The 20,315-nt window shown below is 42.6% G+C and overlaps 1 protein-coding gene across 8 annotated transcripts in view; it reads right to left on the bottom strand.

Annotated features, from left to right (window-relative positions):
• Nucleotides 1-20,315, bottom strand: part of CELF2 (CUGBP Elav-like family member 2) — a 486,548-nt gene that overhangs the window by 85,746 nt on the left and 380,487 nt on the right. For all 8 annotated transcript variants that reach the window (XM_033100763.1, XM_033100761.1, XM_033100765.1 and 5 more), the window contains one exon: nucleotides 20,099-20,181. In XM_033100763.1, the coding sequence (XP_032956654.1) occupies nucleotides 20,099-20,181 (83 nt within the window). The remainder of the gene's footprint in view (nucleotides 1-20,098; nucleotides 20,182-20,315) is intronic.

Below are 20,315 nucleotides of genomic sequence, written 5' to 3'. Positions count from 1 at the left end.
ATTCAAGAAGAATGTTAATCCTTTCTTAGTTTAATTTTTCTTGGGACTATTAAAATATATTACTTAGAGAGGTAAGTCTCTGACACTTTTTAACCCTCGAGTCGGATTTGGTACCTAATTAGCTGCTATTTCAGTAGCAGCAACTGTGTTTAGCCATATTATTTTGAGCAGAAAGCAATTTTTTTGATAACATTTTAGTTCTTCCCTCTCTGTCACTGAATCTTTGGGATAGAATAAATAATACATCCAGTTAGTTGAGCTCCCAAATAAATCCGCTGAAAAGCAAAGCAAAAGTAGTTACAACTAAAAGATTGTACCTAGGTTTGTCTAGAATCCTCTGTTTAGATGTGTACGTTTTAATGACAAAAAACTGGAGAGTATAAAACAATTTTGGAAATGGAAATAAATAGAAGGACTCAATGTTAGAGAAGGTGTGCAGGATTATTGTGCTGCTGTGGCAATACTATGACAGCAGAAGACCACACGGCGATCGTGTGTGACAGCTGGAATATCGTAATCACTGCTGATTAAGGAGCCAAAATTAAGAGAAAGGTAATCATTTGGCCCTTATCACTAAGTGGGAAATATACAGATATACTTTCTAACCGTGATTTCTTTTTGATTGTGGAACTGTCTTCCAAAATCAACGATGGATGTTCCAAGAGTCATTCTTCCAGATGTTACCCAGATGCTAAATTAGACATGTTGCCTCTCTGATCCATGAGGAATCACACTGAAATAGTAATAACGCCTGGCCTGCCCATTAGAAAGTGGTTTAAGGACCTGGAAGTTCATTTACATTCCCAATACTACGATTCTACAGGCCACAAACTTAGTATGATCTCATCTTTTAAGACAAATGAGTCTGGTTTAAATATAGATTGTCCTTCTGACATTGGTCTTTGCCCGGAATGACCACCATTGGGCTCGGTTCTTACATAGCCTTGGAATAAACGAGAACCCAGCCTGCCAGGCTCCTGGTGGCTCCTTTCCCAGCACCAGCTGCTTTCAGATCATTCACCATTACCCAGTTCTCAATGCCCCGTGAACTGGGATGAATCAAGCCCTGCATGCTGGTGAGTGGATGGCACTGCACCTCTCTTGTTAACCTTCACTGTGTGGTGATGCCCCTTTTGTTTAACTGGCCCTGCCGCCCGGGGCCACAGGGCCTGTCTACTCCCTGAGTACCCAGTTCAGAGTCTTAGCCAAACCGGGAGTTTATCTCCTGCCCTGGTTCTGCCTTTTCCCCAGGGCTTGACTCAGTTACTGACAATCCCTGGTACAGCTTCCCAGAGTTCTTTTACTAAGACTCCCTCAGCCACACCCTTGCCTCATCCCCACAGGAAATAGCCTTGGACAGTTAAACCTGCCCCGATTGCACTTACGTTTCCGTCACTCACTGGAAATGTGCGGTGCTGGACTGAGAGATTGCTGCTGAGGGACGTCATTTCCAGGATGGGAAGGGTCTCCTTTCCCAGACCCCGCCCGTAACATGGCCTTTGCCCTAAATCTGCTTACTTTTCTTCCTTTTGGAATTCTCAGTTTTGATCTATCTCCCTTAAATTTCTTTTTCTTCTATGTGCCTGCCTTTCTATTTCTACTGCTGCTGCCTTCCTTAACCTTCGTTCCTGCTCAGATTCCTGCAGTGGCCTCCTCAGCACTGCCTGTCCTTGTCCCCACACCATCTTGGACATCACTGTTGTTTTTACTCTGTCTAACACTCAGGTCTAATAATTTCTCTCCCCTGCTCAAAAACTTTCAATTACCTGTCAAATCAAATTCTAGTGCCTTGGCCTATCTTTCAAGGAATTCCATGCTTTGACCCCAAATTACCTTTTCAGGCTTATTTTTCATGATTGCTCTACATTTCTCTTCATTTTAGTCAAATTGGACAACTCCCTTTGACTGGAACTTCTGCCATATGCTCATCCACAGAACGGCACAATGACCCTCTTCATGCACAGACACTATTGCCTTTGCCAATATAACCGCTGTGTATTTGTTCCTCAGAAACGTTGCCATGTCATGATATTAGGGTGGATAATGTGAAATTGCCATATTTGTAGATTAAAAGTGGTTGAACAGTGACAATTTCACATGGTGCAACCTCATATCTCACATAGCAATGAAACTGCATTATCTTTTTTTCACACTGACTCATAAAAAATCCCAAAAATGTAGGTTATCTCCTTTGTAAAGTTTGGAGAGCTTTCCAGTAATTCATGTGCAATATTTAAAAGTTGTACAAGTTAAATTAAACATTAACTTGATAACTTCAAATACCCCCTCTAAGCCGGCCGTGGAACTGACAGTTATTTTGTGTACAACACTAGGCACTCTTCACCCACTCTTAGCAATTTCAACGCTCTGTTAAGATTAGGGATGCTTTATCCAGTAATCTCTACTTTCCTTTCAACTTTAAGGCAAACTAAAGCCACCACAAGACTACCCCTCTAACCAGCAAATCTTTAAAATCTCTCATTCAACACTAACTTGGAAACCTTAAGCCAACTGTATTTTATCTTGAACCTTCTGACAGGATGTAAGGCATTTCATCAAATCAAGGGAAGCGCCCCTGAATTTCGTATTCTAATGCTCCTTCCACAGCTTAGTTGCTGAGTCCTGAGTTGAGTTGCTTTGCCAGCCACGTTTATTAATTAGTGTCTAACATTTCCATGTCTCTGCGAGTTGCAACCTCTCATAAAAAATGCATGATTTGATTGGCTTAGGATGACAACTTCATTTACAACAGACAAATAAATACCACACCTCACTCAGCAGTCTCCCATTTATTTATTTAACGACCTCCATGGGATTTGTACTAAGTGAATGAAAGTAGATAACTAGTGCAATATTCTTTTCTTAATCATATTTAAGCAAAAATGATTAAGTATCTTTCTCTCTCTTTAGAACAAATGAAGCTGGCTAAAAAACACACACAAAATTCCCTACTAAAAATAGATGGCAAGCTCGAAAAAAATGCCTTAAGGGCTATTTCATATTATCCATGTTTAAAATGCGAATCCATTAAACATCTGAGCAAGACATCTGATATTGTTTTTAGCAGCTCTATTTATTCATCTCATCTTCTGCAGTAGTACTAAACTTCAGTTGATATTTTGCCAAATGAAGATCTCTACTCCAGTGCTGCTAATTCTTTATGAGTTTGAGTTTAATTTCACTGTCTCATTTTGATTTCCACCTTCTCCTCTAATGTGCGAGATCGTTTACCAACTTTGGAAATGATTGTTGGCAGAGCTTAGGGAAATTATGACGGTTCAATTGTTCTATAAATACCCTTATCCTGAAGCTAAGTCTTCTAGAGATCAAATTAAAGGCTAAGTCTTCTAGAGATCAAATTAAAGGCTTAGGCCTTTGAATATAGGGCATGGAACCAAAGTTCAAAGGGCAAAGGTAAACTTGCAAAGGGGATGCGAGGGACAAGAAGATGGGAGAAATTTTATACTAAAGCCACAAAGTAAGAACCGTTTCTGGACAGACATCTGCCACGGCAAATCTACTGGGCACGTAGCACTGAATGAGGCCTCAGGAAACTTAGCTGCTTTATGTTTCTTTTCTAATGGAGAGACCATCACATGTAGAATCATAAGGTCTGGGTTTGAATCTTGGCTTCGCCAACTCCAAGTACCTACAGTTAAGCCATTTGATCTTGTTAAGCCTCCTAACTTCGTATCATTTCAGGATCCTATTGGAAAATGATCTTTTTGCATGGCTGTGGAGGACTGAATCAGATAATACATGTGAAAGTACACAGTAAACTGTGAAGTTCTGTATGATTATAAGCTCCTATTTTCTTAATTAATTTAAGGATTACAATTAGAGTGAAAAATGCCCGTGGCTATTCAGGTTTGTGTCTGACCTCGTGCTTCTAGTTTGTCAAGTGGGGGTCTACCTGACCAAATGGATTATGATGGGGAACGAAAGTGTTGAGCCCACCCTCCCAACTCCCACTTCTGCCCCACTGGTTTGTAAAGAACTCGAGATATTTTTATATTGAGAGAGTGTCTATGAATAAAAGCTACCCTTGAGAGTTCATTTATTCAACAGATGTTTGTTGAGCGGCACCTATGGAATGAACATGCTGGGCTCTCAGAATGTTCCTTCTCCTCAAGGAATGTGGAGATTAATATGGGAGAGGGTGAGATGTAAATAATTGGGGGAATAAAATACTGCAGGGGACAGGATGAATTTCAGCACATGCTACAGTGGATTACAATGAAGGCATGTGCAATTCTACCTTCCTGGAAGTATGCAACAGCGCCTACGTAGTGTCCCATGGCTGCAATACAGCGTGGGAACCAGAGTGTCATAGAAGTTGGAGAAAAAGGAAGGGACATAGATCCCTTCCCTTAAGACTCGGCAGGTGCATCCTTTTTTTTTTTTTTTTTCCTGCAATAAGACAAAACACAAGAAGCCCATAGTGTGCCAGGGGTGATGTGTCACTTCCAGTCCTGACTGTAATTCCACCATTCCTCTTCCATTCAAGAAAGCATTTGGAGGACTAATGAGTGCAGTTGTTATTGGGCTAACTTCAAAAGTCCCCATATCTCTTCTGTGCCTTTGTTAGCTTTGATGACAACTGATAAGTCCCAACTGATCAAGAGTACAGGATTCTAGAATGCTACTAAGGTAGAATGCAGGAATTCCTTACTGATCAGAAACAGGCTGTAGAAAGGGGAGGTATAGGAAAAGTCGAGGATGATTTCAGCTTGGTGGGACCACCCATGCCCTCAGACTGGTAATACACCAGAGGGCCTGGTTGGTGACGGGAAGATGACTTGAATACTGGAATTTCCTGTGGACCAGCTAGATGGAACTTTCCAATAACAGATATTGGATATCGAGGAAAGTCTGATTTCAGATCAAGACTGGGGATCCAGCGGCCTACAGAAAGTAGTGGAAATCATGAAAACGAATAATGGACACCCAAGGAAATCATGTGGCATGAGAAGAAAGGGGTAAACACAGAACCCTGGGGTACACCAGCATGTAAGCCATAGTTCTTTGCTCGCAATCGTTACGAAAAACAGCAAATTCCTTTCTACTGGGAGAAAGTATGTTGCTAATAATTTTTCTTCATTGTGTAACGAAGGCCCTGGGAAAGCACGTAGCTTGAGATGTCTCTATACGGTTTCTTTATACTCAGCTCTGCTCTGATCCAGCTTCTTCAATGTTCCAAACTTTAGGCCATATCCTGCCTTTCCTTTCGTAAATCAATATTGGGCCTAACCAGCTGGTGTATTTACTCTTCCATTACTTAGAATTTTGTTACAGTCCAAACTAAATTTTCTCTGTCCCAGTAAAGCTTTTGAAAGTTACCACTGGAAATATTTAAAGTCTGCATTACCATGAACTTGAAGAACGTATCACGTGTGGAGGAGAAAGTCAGGATAATAGGCCTATGAACACACCCAAAGAATCTGAACTATACACCTATCCATTCAAATGCTGTCAGAGACTGAAGGTCACGGTTCATTCGACACTTTGGGATGCTATTTTGAAAACTGGACACTTGGCACAGTAGGCTTTGAGATCCCTGACTTATACGCCAAGCTTTCTTCCATTTTCCTTTTTCTACCCATGAATGTGAGTGGCCAGCACCTGTGAAGCAAGTTACATAGAAATATAACATAGGTGTGTCCTTAAAATCAGGCATACTTCTACTTAGCTAATGTCACCAAGGCACCTCCCAGAAGGTGTGACCAAAGAGTGCCACAGAGACGGAAATATCCTTAGTGTGGCTGTTTCCCATCCTTTCCAAGCAATAGGGAGATTTCATGGTGAGTCAATGGGGTTGAGAGTCTAGAGCTCATTTTCACTAACGAGCTCATGTGCCGACTGACCGCTGGCCCCTGCTGCCCCGGAGTTACTGCCTTCTAGCTCTCTCCACGACCAAGGGCGAGCGGACTCGACTCCTGTGAGTCAGGCACAATCGACAGTGATGAGAAAAGAAAATTTATGAATCTCCAGAACTGCATAATTAAGAGGCAGAGGCTACTTTTTAACCCCAAATCTATTAATTCAGCTCTAATCAGATACTGGAATATAAAACTGGGTAGAGGAACGTGAGCATAAAGGTATCGACTGTATACAAACGCAGCTGACAGGATTTTCAAGGCTTAGTCCGTATGCATGATAAGCAAAATAAACACAAGACATATGTTTGTATAAGTTCCATGAAAGCTGGTAGCTTGTCTCTTCCATTCGATAGACTCCTTGTGGGTTGCCATTCCTATTCGGGTCTGACACCTGCAAGCAGGCGTTACACTGAATTGTTCTTTCTCTGGGCACACTATCTCATGTCCTGCCCACTTCCCTCCCTCTTCCGTCCAGCTCCTCTATTTACTGTCTGCTTCTTATTTGGTCAACGAGCTGAAGTTCGTGCATTGATGCTGGTCTGATAAGCAGAGCTGCGACTTCGGCAAACGCTGGCCACGGGAAGTTTTAGTTTTATGTGGCAACAAATGACTCTGTGCTAACAGACTGCTCTCCAGGACGTCTGTTGTACTTTTAAGTGATTAGGAATAACCCCAAATGGAAAAAACATCTCCAGATCCTCAAGTATGGACAGAAAACAGGAGTCCACTCAAGGGGAAAAATCTCACTATTTGGGGCAGATGACATTCCTTTTAAGCCTCCCAAATTGCAGAAAAATACATGCATCAAGCATCCCTTATTAGGAGATAGGCCATTCTGCCCTCGCATTCGTGTGGTAGTTAAATTTTCTTTGTCAGCAAAAATCTGTCAAGCTGTGGATATCAAGAGAAACGGGATAATAAGTGTTTTGCTTTCCTGGGAAGGAATTTCACGTCCACGAATGATGAAACAGCAGGGACTCTACACAGCTATGGTTTCTGAAAGGTGGGACCGGGCTGCTGAGTATTACAGATTAACTCTTTGTGACAGAAAATTGCTCCTCTTGCTTTAGAATGAGCTTATTCTGCCCAGGAAAAAAACCTGGGCTTAAAATAGCACCAACTCCGTTCATCCTCTTACAGACTGGGACACATTAATTCTACGTAAGTCTCATTCCTGTGAGATTTTTCCATCGGGTCTTATGAGTGTTGAGATGGGATGGAAAAACGCCACTTGCCCACACAAATATGCTGGCAAACAAGACCACCTCACCTGCCCATTTACCTCCTTACCTCCTTATTTACCTGTCCCAAATGGTCAGGCCATGCCAACACACCTTTCGTGTCTACAAGGCAACCAAGCAAGGTGGAGCTCGGCCCTCTGAGCATTCAGGTGAGGGCACATATCAATTCGATGGTTGCTAGAGGTATGTATGCACATATATTCTATACTGTCTTAAAGTGAACTGTGATAAGACTCCCAGATCCCAGCCTGGCGAGGTCCCTTCCTACAGAACAATGCTTTTCAAACTCTACTGTGCACGCACATCACCCAGGGGTCCAGGTTCACTGCAGCTCTGGGGCGGGGACTGAGAGTCAGCATTTCTTACACATTCCGGGATGATGACAAGGCTACTGGTCCACGGACCCCACTTTGCGGCTGCGCAGTGCATATGGGCAGAAAACAAGCAGGTAAGAGTACTACCATGCAGCCACCTGAGCAGTGGGAGAAGGAAGAAGGGAACCTGGAGGCTGATGAAGACTCACTCTCCCGGAGTGGTTCTCAAACTTGCCTGAGCACCGCAATCGCGTAGGGAAGCTTAAAAGTACCGATGCCAGGCTCCCACCCTGAGAGATGCTTATTTCATTTGCTTGAGGTGTCGCCTGGGCATACGTAGTTTCAGAAGCTCCCTAATGAGCTTACTGTGCAGAGTTGTGAATCATTGCCCTAGTTGTAGATGCAAATGGACTTAAATATTAAGACTACTGTCCTTTTTCTTTCCCTGTGCTTTGCTAATTTATCTAGTTCACGTATCATTTTAGGTAAGTGGATGGGAATATTGCTATTGTGTCTCTGGGTCTTTCTCAGAGAATGACTACAAGAAACGACCTTGTTCAATGGCCCTCACCTCACAGGGTAGAATGCCACGGGCAGACTGGCTGGCGATTTGTGCTCTGAATTTCTGATTTTTTAAAATGACGCATGTGGCATAATTCTGTAGAGAAACTGTGGGGGCATCATTTGCCCCAGAGAGCAACAGGCTCAGAGTTAGGAGACATGCGTTGTTATCCTACCTCCACTACGAAGTGGCTGTGTGACCTTTTTATGGGTGTCAGTTTCCTCATCTACAAAGTGCTGGGTTGGATGGTACCGTTTCTAAAAATACTTCCGGCTTCTGCAGTCCATGACCTATGGTGAGATCTGGTCTGTTTTCCTCCACATGCCCTGTCTTTCTCCTCTGACCCAGAGAACAACATTCAAATAAACTAGAACCTACTGAAATTTGCCCCAGGATCGCCTTGGCTTGCAGCCTTACTTTTATCTTCTTTACTGATATTGCGTTTTTGTCAGTGAGCTCCAGGGGCTTTACATCTGGGCATCTTGGACTCAGGAGTGATTCAGGTAACTTAGTGTTTGATTCTCCAATAAATGACTCAATGGTGCTTGTGAGTTATTTTAAGAGTTGTGATTATAGCTGAGGCCTCCATAAGTTGCAGAAGGAATGTAAGATAGAACTCAACAAAATCTAGGCTACAGATATAAGCTATCCTCCTATTGAAATGATAGCTTATAAATATTAGTAAAGCATACATCAGATATTAGCAATGGATTAGGACGACAGGGTAAAGTAAGCTGGAGTTAGCTGACAGTTGTCTTTTACATTGTACTTGTATCTAGTTGGAGCAGGCCAAATATTAGCCATAAGAGATAGAGAAACTTGCTCTGATACCACTTTAACTCTCTTGGGGGTGGAACATCAGAATTCTAGTTGAAAGGCAACCAGAGTGGGAAGACAAATTATTACTTATTCTTCTGTTATTTTCTTAGTATGTTATTCTTCACACGAGGTCAGGTGTATACAAAACTCTGGGCACAGTGCCCAAGACACAGGAGCACTCGATAAATGTTCACTTCTACTATTCTTTTTATTAATTAGCACTTATTGTTATTAATTAAAATCGTCTAAATTCTGAAAGCCATTGAAAATTATCTGTCACGCAGATAAAACATTTTGGGAACCAAAATGTGCTAGAAACATACACATCCTGGAGCTCTATACCTACTCTTCTGACTTCATACCCAGCATTTAAAATACACGCAATGACAGTAATTAATTCTCCATCTCCTCATCCCTGTGACGTGTTAACGATTCATCTACCGCACACTGGGCCCCACATAGCACTTAAGACAGACCATCTGGCAGTTTCCCAGTACGTGTTTAAGCATGTGCTCTTCTGAAGACGCTCTAACACAGTCTATATGTGGTCAGGTACAACAAGGCACTGAGTTTTACCACTACAACATACTCTAGTGACCTGCCAGCTCTTAGTTCACTTTTCCAGGCGTGGAAGTATGTTTTCGGGGAACCGATTCTTCCCTCGTACTTGGTCCTTCCTGACCCTGATGCAGGACATAATGTAGGAAGTGGCGGCCTAGAGATCACAGAAGTCCTGGTCTGACCCCATGTGCCAGAGTCACACAGCATCCTCGCTCCTGCTCTCATGACCAAGATGGTGGCAGAGGTGACGTAAGTCTACACCTCCACGACACATCCACTTAGCGACATTCACGTCAACACAGAAATCACACCGTGATGACCAGATGGGATTAACCACATCACTTGCCCTGATAGCGTAGGCAATACTTGGGCCTTCGGTCCTAACTTGCCTCCTGATGAAAGAGAAGAGCAGAGCAGATGGCTGGATGGGGACACTGAGTGACAGAACTCCTCAGCAACCTGGACCCCACTGATCCAGTCTCCTTGCCCTTGACTTTGCCACTCTGAGGGGACTGTTTACAATCCCGCCTGTGGTGTTTGCTGCAGATTTCTTTGTGCCTGTGTTTATGGTGGAGAGTCTGGTCTCTCATTTTCAGAAGCAGAGGATTCAGACTCTTGGATGGCCACGCAGACTTCACTGGCTAGACCCGAGTTTCCTCATCAGTGAAACGAGGGGGTCAGCCCAGTTGTTCTCTGAGGCCCCAGGTCTCCTCAGGGCAGCAGGCTGTGGTCTGGGACGTGGACGGAACGGCTAGTTTCCCCCATACTTATGTCTATGGCCACAGCTGGCTTGAGGTCCTGCTGTTTCGTGCTTCAGGTGGCAAGTTATAGGGTTTATGCTTCGTCCTCCGAGATGGGGAGATGAGCCCGACCCCGTCCGCCCTCCCCATGGACGAGAGATGGGGCAGGCGGAGGCCAGCTGGATGGAGCTAGGGCATTAGAATGCAGGTCGTGGACTGGGACCGCAAGCCTGCGGATGCAGATAAAGGCAAGCATCCTCCTAACATGAATGTTAATGAGACGATGTTGGTAAAGCTACACTCCGCTGAAGAAAGGTGCTGCATTTATAATCGTTTTGGCAAAAAGGTCTCCTTCTAGTAAGGATGCCCTTTGATCTGGAGCTCCCTCTTAGAGAGCTTGTGTCGGTCACCTCGTACCCAACACCCGCGTCACCCACACACTTTCCATTGACCTCGGTCTGTGCAGGAAAGCATGGTTTCACATCTCGTGCAAAGCTGTGTGCCACGGTGTCTGTGCTCAGGTGACATCAGGTGGGGAGGCTGACGGCGGACCTCCAGCCAGGTCTACTTAGCAAAGCACCAGGCCTGGGCTCTGCCCCTCGGCGAGCTCACTGTGTGACTCGGCCAGCTTATAGTGGATGAGCTGGCGATTTGGATTTATTTTAGGACAGCGCCAAAGGGAGCAAACGTGGCCATTCTGACCATGTTTATCGGTGAAGCAATGGAAGTACCACAGGGGCACATTTCCTGGAAGGCCCCTGAGATAGGGGGACTGGCAGGACCTGGGACCTGCCAGCCTCCACCCTGTGAAGAGCAGAGTGACCAGTCCCTAGGTGTCCAAGGCCAGAGACACTGGTTTGACTCCAACTAGCTACCAACTCACAGTTGACAGCTGTGTAACTCTGGACAGGTCACTCCTTTCGAGTTTCTGCTTTTTTCCTCAGTAAATGGGGTTTTATGACACATGCGTTGTGGAGTTGTGACAATTCAAATATAGTCTCTGAGACTGCATGTGGTACCTGATAGGTGAGCAATCAATCAATAGTCCCTTTTGTAGTGACTTTTATTGTGCCATGTTGACCTCCTGAGTCACGCTCCCCACTCACTGAGATGTGGTGAACGTCATGGCGAAATCCACCGGCAGGAGCCCAAGCTACTGGGGAGTGTTAGCAACTGTGACTTCTAATTCTAGTTCTGTCACTGCTTTGCCAGGGGAGGTCAGAGAAGTTAATTTAATCTTCCGGCGCCTCAGTGTCCTCAGTATAACAAGGTGAATGTTATCAATACATCACCTGAAATATTTTTAGAAGGGATAACAAATAAACAGCAACATAAAGCTGCCTACAAACACAGGTGACTCACTTATCCATGGGAACTGGGGACAAGCACCAAACAGATGAAAGAAAACTACCAATAATCCTGAAGCCTCATTAGGTTTAACACTCTTAGTTGTCAAATCAAGGCTGTAAGCAAGGAATTAGGCTGACTTGTTAGAGCTCATCACTTTCCCTTTCTTTTGTCTGTGCCCTGGTGGAAATACTACTTGTGATAAGCTCCCTGTCAGTTCTAAACCAGAGAGGAGAGGGAAGTAGATGCCCAGAAAATCTCAAAGTGGGTAGGCAAACCTGCAAGGGTCCCATATACGAAGTACTGTAAAATGACTAACCGATACCTGAAGCAAGTACGAGTAAAGTCATGCAAATTTATCTGTCCGTCCATCTGTCCATTCGTCCATCCTCCCACCCTGCCAACCATCTACCCACCTACCTCTCTATCTACCTATCTATCCGTCCGTCCAGCCATCTACATCCATCCATCCATCCATCCATCCATCCATCCATCCATCCATCCACATATCCACCTATCTACCTACCTACCTGTCCGTCCGTTTATCCATCTATCCATACCCATCCATCCATCTATCTACCCACCCGTCTACTAACCGATGGAGATAGATTTTTTAAATTAAATAGGACATTCCTGTAGGTAATGCACGGGAGGTAAAAAACAGTTTTGTAATATTGGAAAGTACTCTAAGAATCACTTAGTCCATCACTTCTTTTTGCAGATGAAGAAAGGATAGACTTTCATGTATTTTTAAGTACTGGTAGAGGAGGGAATGACAACACAAATATGTTCTTTGAGTACTGATGGAAGTAATGACAGCCAGAAACAAGATAGAGTACAAGAGAACATTTGTCGCAGTGCCCCTTTCTGCACTCTCCCCCAGGTCCTGTTTCTTTGTTCATGTTGGTGACGTGTGGGTAGCGAGAACAATAATGATATGGCTCTGAAATATGGCTTTATTATCAAAACAACGTTAATAGCTTATGTCATAATACTAATGGGACTTTCTGAGCACCTGTGTATGATGACAGTTGATGGCTAACACAGGCGAAGGATACATGACGCTGCTTTCCCTGCTGCCCTCCCTCCTAGTGGTCGGTATGCTGCCCTTGTACTCAACCAGTCCGGATGGGGCCCAGTGCTGGGGTTCTAGACTCCCTCTGATCCTGGCCTCCCTAACTTTAGCTCAGCCGCTCTCTAGTTCTTGGTGGGTGGGGAAGCTCCTGGGAGAGCTCTCTCTGCACCAACCCATGTGACATACAGTAAGTCCTCACGTAATGTCGTCAATAGGTTCTATGCCTTCCGGCGAAACAACACATACTGAAACCAATTTTACCGTAGGCTAATTGATATAAATAAGAGTTATGTTCCTATAGCATCTCATCCCTGCTAGAACAAAATGACGTTATTTGAGGAGCTGCTGTACTTTTCTGTGGCCTAGAGCCTGAGGCTCTGAGCTGGCCAGACCACTTCAACTGGAAATGGTCTCCAGGGCTGTGCCCAGCCCACACGTGAAAGATTCAAGCTCTGACCAGTACAAGAGTAATATTTTCAGGTGATGAATTCTCATGGAGACCGCATACTCTAAAGACAGAATGTGGACAAATTTCCAGCTTGATTTCAAACTCTCCCCCCGTTCATTTAACTGTCGTAACTCCTTCCTCTGCAATACCATCTTGACCTTTATTAAATTCACGGCATTTTTTTTCTTCCTTCCACCATCGTCTTTAGAAATCTTATCAACCTCTTGGAAATGGAGTTCTATGCAACTTAACTTAATATTTCCAATTTAAACTTGAGATATCATGCAGGGATGATTGTCTTTGAAATCTAACTGTTACTGCATCTTGCCACTGTACCATGCCCTCACATAACAATGATATACAAGTACTCCTCAAACAATGGCAAAGGGCCATTTGGCACATCCAGCCAGGCACCGGTGCCAGGTCATTTGCACGCATGGTCTCAAACCTTCCCAACAGTCCTACCAAGTAGGTATGTAGCTCAGATTATGCTGTTTGCAAAACAAAATGGTAGGCTCTCTCCTGAGTTCTGTTACCAGAAAGCGGTGTGGCTGCTCCCTGTTTTAACCCTGTGCTGGCTGGGCTGTTTGGCTCTGGCATTCTCAACTTTTCACCATCGAGGACCCCTCTCATTAATTTTCTCCTACAGACTTCTTTGCATTGAGTAGGCCATATTTTTAGAAGCAACTCGTTTTTCACTTAGTGAAGCAGAGACACACATAAATAACTGCCGATCAAAGTTATTGAACTGACTGACTGTCAGCCTGAAGCATAAGAGCCCTCTATACAAGAGCCATGTATAACTTTATGGTGGGTGAAAAAGACAATTTCCAATGGCTTTTTATGAAGTATCGAAATATACTTTCCCAGATGTCTGGGGCCTGGGCCTGCAGACTGGGCACCACCGGGCCCCGGGTTCCTTCCATCCTCCAACCTTCTCTCTTAGGTCTAACGTGATGAGCTGGCCAGCAATCCTGCCATCTGGTTGAGTCCCCTTTGGGGCTGGTTCTCCACCTTGATCCCTTCTCCTTCACACTCACGGCCTTGGCTTCAGCAGCCCTCAGAGGAGCTCCCTCGGAGACACACCGTGGCACTCTCCATCATGGTCCTTTACAGTCCTCTTAAAAGGAAGGCCTTACTTTTCGTTTAGCTGCAAGTTCCCTTGACTTGAGTGTTATGTTAAAACAACACAGGTAACAGGAATAGTTGCTTTGGGGCTGTCCTAGAGGTCAAATATTTCAGCACGGGCTAAATTCTGCAGATGTACATTTGGAGGATGTACACCCCATGGAGGTCTCGAGTGATACGTTCCATAGCAAACACATTTATTTATATGCTGGGTTGCCACCCAAGGAGCATTCACACCTATGGCAATAAGGTTTTTTAAGCATCCTTTCTTCAGGGACTCAGAAAGCTATACTTAGTCGTGCATTATCTTCTTCAGCCTATTCTTCGGTTACGAACATGGAAGGCGCCATTATCATTATTAAATGGTAGTTCTCAAGAATCCTACGCCACGAGCCTGACTCAAAGCAGAAACAGACAGACAAACAAAGAGTCACACTAAGGCATTGACACAGTTCATGAAGACTACAGTCGGAATGAAAGATGGCTCCATAGTAATTAAGAGTATGTTGGCAGGCCAAATAGAAAATGGGACTTTAAGGCATATGTTCCTGTATTTATTTGGCTGAACTAGTATCTACATGGGGATGTGTGAATGTTAATCTATCTGTAGGTGTACAGAAATATACATACACACATAGATCTGAGTTTATGAAACGAATTATATCGTATACACATGTAACAACAAATCCACATTCACCTTTTGTTTTGGAGCGTTTGGAATACCTGTAGGTAGAAATATCATTTTTGGAATAAAATTTGACTCCTCTGGAAATATTTTATAAAACTAACCCATCTTGGCATTAAATATCCCAGAACTAATTATGAAACATTAACAGTGTACAGACATGGTGACTGGCTTTGTTTTTTGCTGATTCAGTTATAAATAGCAAGGATGCTATTTATTCCCCTAGTACCTAGAACAATGCCTGGCAAACAATAAAAATACGATAAATATTTGTTCATATTGAATGTATATGAATATTCTACATGGTACATAATTCTGAGGACTCAAACCTCTTTGTACAAATGTTTTGGCTGTTTTTTTTTTTTTTAAATAATATTTTTAAATCAAAAGCATCTGTGAAAACACTTTCTGTAGTTTGACCTAGTTAGGCTTTGATTGAAATAGGGTGGTTTGGGGAAAAATTTCCATGATATGATGACATGGGCTTTTAGAGCTTTTGACAGGAATGATGATGATGATGATGACGATGATGATAAAATAATAACTATTATGACTCTGAGAACAAGACACTAAATACATATTAATGATTAGAAGAGGTGGTTCAAAGAAAATGGCTACCTCAAAATGCATTACAATGGACAAATTGAATTTGGTCCCAGTGAAAGCCCAGTTGTTCTGAGAGAATACTAAAACCCTAGCATTCCACTATTAAAGGGCAGTGGGGGACAATTCTATGGAGAGTTGAGTTACAGGCCGCTTGGGAGGGAAGGGCCTACCCACAGAGGTAAATGATCTCTTCCAGGGCAAGCCAGGAAGGGTTCATTCACTTCCTGTGGGTGAGCAAACCTGTCCCAAGAGGCCAGTTTATTTACAGCCTCTTCTTTCTGGATCAGGCTCATTTGTTTTTATATCTCAAATCTACACAATTATATTTCAAATGTCCCTGTGCACACTGCATGTGTTATTATAAAATACCTTTCAGTATGCCACTGCCAAAATGGAGTGCTCAAAACGAATGTTCTTGTAGGGTAGTAACTCCTTAATATAAACTGCATTTAATAAAACTGGTAGTGATTCTAAAAAGGAATGGAGTGAGACGTATTCAGAGGAAATGTCTGGAAGATATTTGCAATTAATATTTTACAAGACATTCAGATCCCGCCGATTCGTCCTTGCTGTTAAAATTTAAGAGCTTTCTCAAAACTGTATTCCTCTGTTATTACATCCTTAATTAAATTAATTTATACAGTGAATGCTCTAATGATACTGCTGTAGGTTTTCAATCAAAACGCCTTATTGCTGGAGACACTATGTGTTAAGACCTTGAAAAATGAATGACACAAGGCGCAGTGCTGTCGCTGGCACTGGGATATTTGGCCCTGACATCTGATTATTGAAAAGATCGTGGTAGTTGTTCTGTGCCTCAATTAAGGTCTTCATTTTATTTTTTAATTAAGCTAAATTAGGTCAGTGAAAACAAAATGAATCTTGCAAGTTGCCTTTCCAAGGATTTTTCTCTGGGGAAAACAATGGCAGATGATGACATTTCTATTGAATAATTCTACCAGTGAGGTTCTGCCTACCTGAAGCTCTACACAAAGGAAGCTTCCCCCAAGCTGGGTTTTCTGTATCCTCAAAGCAGAGGCAAAAACAATTTATCCAAGAACACTATGGCTCAGCTGTGGAAAGAGTCAGTCTAACAATTTTGCACCAAACCCAATGGCTCATCAAGTAGCCTGTGCAGACACAGTCACAGTGTGCTCTTCAGGCTATGCTGGGTGACTCACCAGGGATTTCAAGGGCAAGTGTGTGTGTGTGTGTGTGTGTGTGTGTAATAGCTTAGTGCCAGTACACAGTACTTGTTAATCTAATAAACGTCAGTCATCAACAAGACACGATACCTAAGATTTGATCTACTGCTCACGTGTCAAGCCACCATTTCCAGAACAGAACAAGGTCAAACCAGGGAAATGATCCCTGGACTCCCATTCCTCGGTCTTTGGGCGGAGCTGCTGAATTTGCTCTTGTTATTTCTAATATTCTATTTCAAGGATTCATGCTGGGCATTTCTGTGCATGTAAGACCCAATGTCCTCCTCCATCACATGGTCAGTGGCGGGCTTGGGAAATGGGCCCTTTAAGGACTTTGCACTGTTGAGTGTGGCCCTGAGACTTCACTGTAGGCCCTGCATCTTCCAGGTAAGGGGTCTCTATAATCCACACACAATACAAGAGGGAGGGTGCTGTCACATAAAAATGTGAGAGCAGACGCAGTCAACTGCATGACAGATAGTCCCATTGGCTTTTTTTCCTCTCCCATATTAACCAAGTTCTTTGTTTCTCTCAAGAACGAAAGAAAGATGGTCCCTAAACAATCAAGTTTGTTTGCATGATGAAAGTTCCATAGGATACAAAATACCAACTACAAAAGAAAACAGAAAACAAAACAAAACAAAACAAAACCAAAGAACCCCCAACACCCAGCACTCTTTGATCTCATTTTAAATTGAATATTTTGGACACTTTAGAAAAAAAGGCAGCAAGCGCCTTTTTAATGGATTTTATCCGCAGGAAAATGATTACAAGCAGAAAAGCTTTAAAGTGTCAGGTGGTGATGCATTTTTCTTTAGCCCTTTTATTTTTATCCAGAAAGATATGGCAAAGTGCATCATTAATTTCTTATTAATTTCATAATATGAAGGCAACCAGTTAAAATAGTAGTGGTACAACTTTAAATTACCGAACTCACTTGGTATTTAATGAGAGATTGAGCACAGCAGGGTTTCTGTTAAATTAAGTTGTGCCTTCACATCACAGTGGGAAAACAGGTGTATATTGGTTTAGAATTATGGAAATGTTGACTAATTCCAAGGCTTGTAATCAAACAGCAAGGCACCCTGTATTATTTTTTCCCCAAGAATATGCATTAATCTTTTATGTCTGGTCCCGTTTCTTCCTGTCCACCAAAAGCTCACAGCTGAAAGGAAATCACTTTCATGTTTTCCCTGTAGCTGTGAAGGGTGATGTTTATCAGATAAAGCTAAACACAAATGCAAGATGTGGAACTCTCTTCCCATTTACCTAATTGGAAATGGCAAGAGTGGCAGCAGTGTGCGTGCTGGGAAGGCCATGAGCCTACGAATTCGACCTGACTTTTCAAAATTTTCATTTAACCCGCCTCAAGTAATTGGGTATGTGAAATTGAACCGGACAAAAAGGAAACCCCAAAACAATTCACCAACCATCTTTTCCAACCCCAGGATCACTGTCTTTACTAATGGGTCTTCCTAGCTTTTTTGCATGCAGAGTTTTTAAGGAGAAGGGAGAGACACATGCAACATTTTTTTTTTTTTCTTTTTAAATACAGTAGATGCTGTTTCTTTGCTAAGAAAAGGACCAGGGTGAGAAGTCCCAAATAGAAGCACATTCATTAGTCACTTGAAACAATATTTTTTAACATGGCTCATTCATATTAACTCTGGGTTTCTTGAGAGCATCTTCACATATGAAGATGGCATGTTGGGGGCTGTGCTACTGGAGGGGACAAATTCAAATTAAGCAAGCTTTGTGTTAATTTAACATGAGATGTGATTTGGCATCAATATACTCTAAGCGCTAAATGGCAATTCATCCTCTCAAGCATTCTTTTAAACACACGTAAAAGGAATTCTGTGTGCTAATTTCTGTAAAGTATTTCATTTTTAAGAGAAGGAATACAAAGTGGTCTTTGGGTTTGAGGAGGAGCCTGGGAAATAAAAATTATTTTTTTCTGGCATTGGCTGAGTTAGTAAATATTTGCCTTGGTTGTTTCTTTCGATAATGTGACCTAATGCTACAACCTCCTAAATTTGCACTGGAAAAATCCCATTTATGTAGAAAATGAAGCTCAGATACCTTTCTTTTTTTTTGTCACTGAGCAAAACACACTTAGACCTATTAAAAGCTGCCTTACTAAAAACCACTTTAGAAGTTTCAGGGAGAAGTAGTGAGATTAAATCAGGAGGGAAAATTCTTACCAAATGCCTGCTTTCTTGAGTCTTCTTCTCTTTGATTGGCTCACATGAAAAGGGGAAGCCAAAGTAGTGTGATTCAAGACCAAGGCTCACAATTTATTACTTATGGGTGATTAAGAAGCTAATGGTTTGAAAACCTTTTGTGGAGTATCTGCCACTACAAATATTATAAAATTTTTAATGGCTCTAAGGTGAGTTAAACCATGGCTTTCTTTTCTGGGGGTAACAGCTCTTTCTGTCAGTGGGAATGCCAGTGCTTCCTCATGGGCCAGGCAGCTGGTCTGGCTGCTGCAAGGGAACAGGGGTCAGCCCACAGTCCTCAAAAGACCAAAGTCATTTTTGGCACTAGGAGCCCATTACTGTGTGTGCATATGTGTGTGTCCGTCTGCAGGAACAGCTAAATGACACAAAGTAAGAATCAGACCCTGAAAACATTAGAGGCATGATGTTATCTTTCTTCTGTTCTTGTCAAACTAGGTTTCAATAACATCATTATCTTTGCACTGCTTACCACGCGTTCTTCATATAACCAACGTATATCATCATGATATTCAATGACCTCATCACTGATTTTTGGGTCAATGGGGAAAATATCCAAATGGCAGAGGGGAATTTATACTGGTATGCACTATATAATATATAAAACTGCCACAAAGCCCCAGAAATCATGTATTCATACAACATCAGTTCATTTCTAGTGAATTGCACTCATCGTCAAATATTACTGGGAAGAAAATGGAAAAAAAGGGTAAGCTTTGTATTCTCTGTTCTCTTTCAACACGAAGCCACCGACAGGACATTAAAACACTGACTTTGTTAACCACCATTGACTGTTTAGAAGCCATTAGGAGGTTTAATATGATGGTTGTACAGGGTACACTTTGCCCTTTCAAAAGAAAATCTAAAGACTAAATTTGAAAAGGGGCTCCTGGTGAGTAAAAGCTTTTCCTTTTCCATTTGCTTCTCTTGTATGTGTTGGGTTTTTTTTCTCCCTTTTAAAATCTTAGCCCACCCAATACTGTTTGGCAGCCGCTGTGACCCAGTGGGGTCACTCTGATTTTCTAACCAGGGGACATACTATTTGAGAGCTTTCTGTCAGTGGGAATGCCAGTGCTTCCTTATGGGCCAGCCAGCTGGTCTGGCTGCTGCAAGGGAACAGGGGTCAGCCCCCACTCCGCAAAAGACCAAAGTCATTTTTGGCACTAAGAGCCCATTACTAGAACCTTCAGTTGAAAGGACCATTTTCAAGCAATAAAGTGATTTTGGTACAAAAGTAAACCGACTCACCCCAGGTAAAGTTTTAATATTGTGCAGTGCATTCTGGGCCTCAAGTGCAGCTTTTCTTGTATAAAATGTTACGAAACAACAACCTACAGAGAGAAATGAAAAGGTTTTAGAAATTTCTGTGAATGCTTTGCTTAGATATAATGGAGACTGTGGTGAACAAATAATCTACTTAAAAGGATGCACAATTTAAAAATAATAAAGTGCATGAGAACAGTAA

Source organism: Rhinolophus ferrumequinum (assembly GCF_004115265.2).
Source record: "Rhinolophus ferrumequinum isolate MPI-CBG mRhiFer1 chromosome 5 unlocalized genomic scaffold, mRhiFer1_v1.p scaffold_110_arrow_ctg1, whole genome shotgun sequence".
In the NCBI taxonomy this organism is placed as follows: Eukaryota; Metazoa; Chordata; class Mammalia; order Chiroptera; family Rhinolophidae; genus Rhinolophus; species Rhinolophus ferrumequinum.
The sequence above is the reverse complement of the archived record's forward strand: the minus strand, read 5'-3'. Positions and strand labels throughout refer to the sequence as shown.